Genomic DNA, 7,886 nt, shown 5'->3' with positions numbered 1-7,886 from the left:
TTTGTGTTTGTTCTCAACTCTGCTCCGAGGGGTTTTCCCCGGTTCCTCCAGTTTTCAACCCTCAGCAAAAACCAGCATACACTGAGCTCATTCCAGCTGGCTGTAAGCTGTGCTCCAAGGTCACACATGGACCGTATAGCGGCAGTGAGGGGCGCTATAGTATGCTTTTGGTTCGACCTTGTTGAGCTGCATCGTTGCTATGCTTGCGACGGCGATTAGCGTGACAGTTGTTATTATTCTTAAGATAATTTGTTTCATTGCAATCGCAAACCAGGAATCAATATAACCGAAGCCCCAGTCACTAACATTTATTCCCCTTCTTATAAGTCATATACGGTAATCTTGAACCAATCAATTCAAAAGAAACAGGATGACATTTCTAGCTTAATCGATTTTTTTTCCTTTTCTCGCATCAAAGAAAATTCCTGTGGGGTCGTTAATCCAGGCTCCACTTGTTCGAATGGTAGAAAGCGTTTTTAACTCAGTAGAGAAATAAAGTGGATATTTCAATCGTTTTCGATCACGTTTTTTTGTTGGATGGCACGTTATCCAATGGATAGTGGTATATCTGTTCGCAAACTTGAGCAAGGACATCTTAACCATTTCAGAGCTCTCTCACGATTAGGAAGGGGCTATGTAAGGTGCAGTACATCGACTTGAAACGTCAGGGGCTAGGAGTGGTCAGGAGAACTATAGGATTGTTTGAGAGGTAAAGCGACAGAAGTAATGAATTTTAAAACGGTAAAATTTGTTTCTTTCTGAAAAATATCCCTAAAACGTTCATCCAGGACAGCAGTTTATGGAACCATCATGGAAAAAATAGTTATTCCTTTGAAGCATTTCTTACAGTTTTGTCTTAATTTGTTTAACATGAATTTACAATGTCAGAAGAGGGACTACAAGTCTAATTACTCAATGATTACTCTATATGGTGCATTAAAAAGGTCTTTCTCAACGCGGTTCAATCCAGCTTCTTCTATATTGAAGTCATGTACTTTGTCTCAAAAACTTGTCAGTAACAATAGATAAAGAGCTCATTAGTGGTGAAAACTTTACAACCTTTAGCTAATAAGAGAAATAGGTGACTTTTCATTTCTAAAACGTTCTTGACTAAGAAGAAACACAATTTAAATAATACAGGACCTGAAGATCTACGACGGTGACTTCAGCGAAAACGTCACCTCGAAATATTTGCTTTATCATAATTCTTTCGCAGTTATTCTATCTCGTTCACTTCTTATAATTTGGGCGAAGTATCCTAAAAATAAATTGGTACGAGCAGTTACAAAGTGAAAATAGCGAATGAACAATTATCTGTTGTATGCTCACGTTGTCGTCAAAACCTCAAATTTGGCAATTTGACATCATGCAGAGTGCCGCAATAATCCGTCATAAAATCCGTGCTGCACGTGCAGCACGATTATTTATGCTCTTAATCTCTCTAAAGGCCGGGACACACTAGGCGATAAGTCGCTGCGACTCGTCGCGGGGACAAGTCGCCGCAACAATTCGCCATGTGTGACACGGTTAATTTCATGACAATCATTGTCCCTGCGGCAAAATTTTGTCGCCGCGATCAGTCGCACGAATTCAAACCAGTTTGAATTCGTGCGACTTATTGCAGCAACAAAATTAGCGAAAGCAGAGTTGTCGCATCGTGTGTACACTTCCGGCAACAAGTCGCTGCGACAAAATATACATGAACCAATGAGAGAGCGTCATATGGTCAGCCATATTGAATTAGAAAACTAGTTCACATTCCCCCTCATACGAGATCACTGCGTGTGCACCGAACAGGCGTCGTGTCGCAGCAACTTGTTTTGCAAGTAGTACACATGGAGCAACTTGTCGCAGAGACATGCCGCTGCGACTTGTCGCCTAGTGTGTCCCGGCCTTAATAAATTCTTGATACTATACCAACGGGGTCTACTGCTAGTAATCTAAATCTAATTCTCTCAAGGGTTGGTGTTTGCGCTCTGATAAAAAAAACAAATCTTTGAAAGGTTCTTCTAAAACTATCACCTCGAGGTCCATACATTACACTCAAGATTACATGACAAAGCGCCTTTTCTAACAAGCTTAATTTAGAATAACTGTCTGAATTTCAAGGGTATTCTGCACCCGTTACGGAAGGGCAGTGGGTTGAAAGGTTACTGTGGTCGAGCGACAGAAACTTTGGAAAATGCAGCCGCTGGGACCGTTGGCGTGGCCTCGGTAGCAAGAGCAGAAGAATCCGCATGCGTTCCTGCCAGTTGGCTCGATCTTATGAAAGAGCCATTGGTTAAGATAGAACCAAATTCCAAAGGCTTGACTTTTAGTGATACTGGAAAAGAGGAGTCTGCCTTGGAGTCAAGGGGCTTCCCAGGAGAGGATGGTTTTACTGTCTTGGGCGAGATGGCGCCAACACAAATGCAGATACATAAGGGGGGGCAGTTTTGGGAGCTGTTACCAGTGTTGGGAATGAGACGCACAGCACTAGGATGGACACCAGAGGAAGGTTGTGGACATGGACATGGACAGGTCGATGGCGCAGGGCAACCTGATGAAAGATGTTGAAATTTCATATATCATGTTTACTGGTAACAGATAGCCACGCTGCTGTAAGTCTACATTTGACACGGCATTAAGGTGGCTCAAACTAGTTTCAACACTGGAAATGAAGAAACGTTCTTATTAGGAGGATTGACACTACAACACTTTATCACTTACCAGCAATGTTATGGTACCATATCAAACACCAGTTAGTGCTGAAAAATGTCCGGTTATTTTTGTGACGCAAAAGTACGGTGGCATTAGGAAAGGTCTGCAAGAACACCCCATATTTTGGCTTTAGCTGCTCATATCTCAAAAACTAACTCGGTGATCCCCGTTTTTTACTTCTGAAATGTAATCAGTATGCCAGGATGAATCTTTCTGCAAAGTTTTAAAAAAATCTGTGGAGCGGATTCAGAGCCTCGTTAAATAATTGAAAATTTAAGGTTTCTCCTCATCCGCCCCACATAATATTTTTAAACTTTGCAGAGAGTTTTATCTTGGCCTGCTGATCACGTTTGTGCAATAAAAAAATGGGGTCATCGAGTACGTATTTCAGATATGAGCAACTAAATCCAAAAAATAGGGTGCACTTGCAAGGATTTTCTGTTGCCATGGTATCTTGTTACGTCGCAAAAATGACTGAATCTTGTTTCGCAATAATTGATGTTTCATATGGTACAATAACATTGGTGTTATGTGTTTAAGTGTTGTAGTGTCGATCTTTCCAATTACAAGATCTCTTGAAATTTTTGAAACTGGTTTGAGCCACCTTAAGAGCAAAATTGTTTGTTGCATAAGGTTTTTGTCTCACAGTTGCTTTGTGTTGTACATTAAGAGCAAGAGAAAATAAAGCGGGAAGAAAGGGCATCCGCACTCCCACGCTGTACAGATCCCACGGGAATTAGGCAACAGCCAATTCTATGGCAGGAATGTGTTCTGTGAGCGTGGGCTATCCTTGTGGAATACATTCCTTCCGTATTATTGGCTGTTGCCTAATCTCCTTGGGAGCTGCACAGCGTGGGAGTCGATCTAAAAATAAACTGAGCCATATTACCTATGAGAAGGGCATGTATATGGGGGATGCCCTTTCTTTCCCCTTTATTTTCTTTTTTAACAGAAATCACTGCTCCTTCATAATAATTAAAATTAAAATTAATAGTTATTAATAATTATTAATTGATAATTAATAATTAATTGATGCTAATAATTATTAATTATTAATTAAATTATTACTAATAATTAAAATTATTTCATTGCTTTATTTACTAAAAAGAAATATGAATTTAGAGTGTGGTACATTTGTATAAACACTATCTATCCGTCCTGACCACTGATAGATCTCTATCAAAGTGCCATCAGATGCAAAAGTCGAAAGAGAGAAGTCATTCTTGCACCAATGGCCGTTTTTATACTAGAGACGCATAATTCGTCTGGGACGAACTTGGGCAAACATTTTTTATGCGTCTGTTAAATTCGTCTAGTATAAAGACGGCCGCAAGACGTATTATGCGTCTGGACGAAGAATCTATTTTAGTGCGTCTTCGAAGACGCACTAAACTGGAAAGTTCGTCCAGACGCATTATGCGTCTAGTGCCCGCCTTTATACTAGACGAATTTAACAGACGCAGAAAAAATGTTTGCCCAAGTTCGTCCAAGACGAATTATGCGTCTCATGTAGTTCGTCCCGTCTTTACACTAGACGGATAACATGAGAGACGCATAATTCGTCTGGACGGATTATGCGTCTCTAGTATAAAAATGGCCAATCTGGACAATGTAAGCAATTTTCTCAGTCTCTTACAGACACCAAAATTTTCAGGTGGCTTCAACGGGATTCGAAGTCATGATATCTGTGGTTTTCAATTGTCTATTTTCAGGTGTCTCTAAGAGACAATTGCTATAAATTGTCCAGATAAAATCGAGGATCACTTTTCCTTTTCGTTCATAACCGGCACTTCAAATACACGTTCATTTCTAAATGCAAAGGTGTAAAAGGACCAAAACCGCAGTACATAGAGTAAAATGCCTTCGAGTACATTAAAGAGTATAGAGTATACTTAGCTCATAATTTTCACATTCAAGCAATCTAGTCATATAGGGAAAGTGGTAAGTGCTCACGTCAGTGCTTGAACTACGATTCTAAAATGCAGCAATGTAGGGCAGCTTCGAATTCATGGGTTACTACCGAAACATGTTCCACAGGGATCGAGAAGAACACTTTTGTGCATGTTACCTGGCATTGGTGCTTTAGGCAAAGGTGTACCAGTAGCCGTTTGTACCAAGGCACCTGTTGGAGAAACGAGGCCTTGAACAGGAGTAAATTGGTTCTTTTGGATTTGCTCAATGACCGAAGTCGGCAATGGCGTCTCCGAGATTTCGTATCGACCTACAAAAGGAGAAAATTTATTAATGCAATACTGGAAAAAAATCATAAAGCAAGAAGTGCACTGATTTAAATCTGTGCTGTTTAGCTCATTCCATGTCACTGTTTTTTAGCCGCTCTGTGGAAATGGTGCGGGATTATCCTAAGTGAGAAATGAGGCTTTTCCCCAGGGAAAATGGAATGAAAGTTGATTTAAACGAGAGAACGCCATAATGGGAGCGGGAAAAATGGCTCCTTAGCATGAACAGTGATTGTACTCTCCCCTTTCATTTTACCTTCAGCGTCTTCCTCAAAATGTCAGAAATTTACCATAAATGACTAAATGTATATCTACAGGCAGGGTTTGGGCAAACCTGTTAACATGGCTGCTCAGTTTGCGGGCAACTTCAGTGCTACTAAGCATGGACTTTAGATTTTGTTCTGGTATGTTTTCTACTTGTATTGTTAATGTCGGTTTCGTTTTTCCAATTCTCGCTTATGCTTTTTTTGGGAAAAATATTATTTTAATTGGCAACGGTGACCTTAAAATCCAGAATCCGGTTAAAATTTTAAAACTTGTCGTTTCCTTGATGACTTCACCTAAATGTCATGCCGTCCTTTTCTTCACGCGAATTTCGAGACCTTCCACTCAGGAGTAATGAATTTATCACGACTACATGCTGTAGGAGGCAGCAACGAGAGATATTTCTTTCTCAGTCGCGGGAGGTACGAAGTGCTGCGATTGTAACAAACAACTATAACTTGAAGGAAATGTATGAAAACAATCCTGGTCCTAACTGAATTTCTTTTAGTGGCAACGCCTTGTTTAAAGGTCCGTCAAGGATAGATTCCATTAATTTTGGAATTGTTATCAATTTCTGGATGCGATGTTAAGCCCCTGCATGCATTGGATAAGGAGATTGTTTTCTTTTGAATTAGCAGGTTGTTTATCAACATTTACGCCTTGGTGAACACACAGTTGTGGTCGTTAGTATCTACTTAGCTATAGAAATTTGATTTACTGTCTTACCTGTTGGTTTTACATAATATGTTCCGTTAACGGACCACAGGACAAAATGAAGAGCGCATATTTGGCAAGTGAATTGAGAAATGTTTAACATAAGCTTCATTATATTTGAAAAAAAATATCTCAAAAGTTCACGAGGTATGGTGCGCGGGTCGGATTTTGCCTCTCAAATTGACCACTTTTCAGTTTGGTGAGACATTTCGCGTTGAAAGCATTCCACCATTACGTCACTAGAAGATGCGAATCCTGTCATTATCTCCATCCTAAAGTTTGCTGAAATACCAACGGACGAAAAATGCTTTACCAGGGAAGAAATAATAGTTACTTCAAAGAAGCAGAAGTACAGTAGGAAATAAAATCGGTAATGTTTATAATTTACCCGGTTTTTTTTAGCAGGTGCTAAAGTACTCGACCCAATCAACCACCTATGGTCTTAAGACAAAACAGCCTTCTCTCTAAATGCCTTCTCGTCATAAATGGACCACATGCGATCGTAACGAATGTCCTACTGTGTCTGCAGAATATTGGTTCTTAGTATGTGGCCTTGATTTTCAGAAAAGCCTTTTTCTGAAAATGTCGACTGAAGGCTATGGCAATGAGAACACCACAATGGAAAGAATATTATTGGGGTTAAAATAGGAAAAATAATGCTGCTCCAACTACAATTTCCGTGGGTTTCTCTGCTGTACTCCACTAAATTTTAGATTTCGACGACAACGTGAGCATATAACAGTGAACCATTCATTTCCTATTTTGTTTTAAAACCGTTCGTGCTCATTTGGTTACAGGATAGTTCGCGTGAACTGTCCAACGCGAACAAGACGGAATAATCGCGAAGTACTTGCGATGGCGTTAAGGGGCGTTTTCATTGACGTTGCCGTCTCCCTTATAGGGAGCTTAAGCACGCACATTTTTGAGATGCGGACGGCAACTGGAAGAGAAAATTTCGCGTGCCAGGAAAGTGGTGTCTCCCAGATTTTTGTACTAATCATCTCTAATGGAGAAAAGATACTTAGCAATGTAAATGCGTGAAAACAGGTTAAAAGGGAAAACAGTTCACTTCCGGTTGCCGTCCGTGTCTCAAAAACACAGGTACTTAAACTTTCTACTTTTTTAGTACTAGTACTTCAACGTTCGCAACTGCGGAGATCTAAGAAATCTTAAAACGCATCTTATCGAAGTTCATATATATGTCTTTTTCACATATAGGTTTCATGTTTCTGAAGTTATTTTGTACACTAGATGAATGACAAAAAATGGGCTATTATTAAGCAGTGTTCAGTGCCTAACGGAACTTTGTTCGATGTCATTTTACTTACCACCGGAGGCTCAGTTGGTTTACCATCGGATTTTTCGTGCGGGAGATCGCGGGCTTTTAAGAATGAATGAGCGGAGAATGCTGCCTTTGTTATTTCATCCGGCAAATAGTTTTACTTTTAATACGAGGCCCCCGTCTCAAATCCTTCCCCGTGAATCAACACTGTGGACGTTAAAGAACCCATACACTGTTCGTGAAGAGTAGGGGAGAGATCCCTACCTTTGGGCTATCTCTCTGAGAGTTGTACACCAGGGAAGAGGCTGTATGCGATATGTGTGGTATATAAATCCACTACCGTTACCTTTTTCATGCTCTGTGTGGTTAATCCTGGAATGCCAAGGTTTTTCATTTTCGAAAACAGAGTCGAGAGAAGAAAGCCTTTGTCTACCTCACGTTCAAGCTCACAGAGGGAAAAAAAAGATTGTTGAAAACCGCGATTATAGTTATACTTCTTGCGACAACCAGTCCATGGGGTTTAACCCGATCCAATTCGAGAAGAAGCAAGGCCTGTGCACGCTTGATGATCTTCAACTGAACCAAAAAAATCTCCCCATTAAATTTTCAAACGTACATAGACCATTTGACTGTGTGCCCATCGAGTAACCAGTGACCTCTTTGACTCGAAATAATTAACTACTAACTTC

At 40.2% G+C, this 7,886-nt stretch overlaps 1 protein-coding gene across 2 annotated transcripts; it reads right to left on the bottom strand.

Annotated features, from left to right (window-relative positions):
• Positions 1 to 749: 749 nt before the first annotated feature.
• Positions 750 to 7,641, bottom strand: LOC138029283 (uncharacterized). Of its 2 annotated transcripts, XM_068877003.1 has the most exons (4): positions 7,544 to 7,641; positions 5,928 to 6,197; positions 4,769 to 4,921; positions 750 to 2,539 (listed from the first exon to the last, which is right to left on the bottom strand). In XM_068877003.1, the coding sequence occupies exons 2-4, from the start codon at positions 6,025 to 6,027 to the stop codon at positions 2,151 to 2,153; spliced, it is 642 nt and encodes a 213-aa protein (XP_068733104.1). In that variant the 5' UTR covers positions 6,028 to 6,197; positions 7,544 to 7,641; the 3' UTR covers positions 750 to 2,150. The 2 variants fall into 2 exon arrangements, with proteins under 2 accessions (XP_068733104.1, XP_068733103.1); XM_068877002.1 differs by lacking the exon at positions 7,544 to 7,641 and having other exon boundaries at positions 5,928 to 6,202.
• Positions 7,642 to 7,886: the final 245 nt, after the last annotated feature.

The sequence above is a fragment of the Montipora capricornis genome, chromosome 13 (assembly GCF_036669925.1).
Source record: "Montipora capricornis isolate CH-2021 chromosome 13, ASM3666992v2, whole genome shotgun sequence".
Taxonomy (NCBI): Eukaryota; Metazoa; Cnidaria; class Anthozoa; order Scleractinia; family Acroporidae; genus Montipora; species Montipora capricornis.
The sequence above is the reverse complement of the archived record's forward strand: the minus strand, read 5'-3'. Positions and strand labels throughout refer to the sequence as shown.

Bases quoted from the DNA above. Each gene is read 5' to 3' on its own strand.
- LOC138029283 (XM_068877003.1), bottom strand. From the start codon at position 6,027: ATGAAGCTTATGTTAAACATTTCTCAATTCACTTGCCAAATATGCGCT. The intron at 4,922-5,927 runs GTAAGACAGTAA...CTCCTTTTGTAG, and splicing joins ATATTATGTAAAACCAACAG to GTCGATACGAAATCTCGGAG. The intron at 2,540-4,768 runs GTAACATGCACA...ATCTTTCATCAG, and splicing joins GCCTAAAGCACCAATGCCAG to GTTGCCCTGCGCCATCGACC.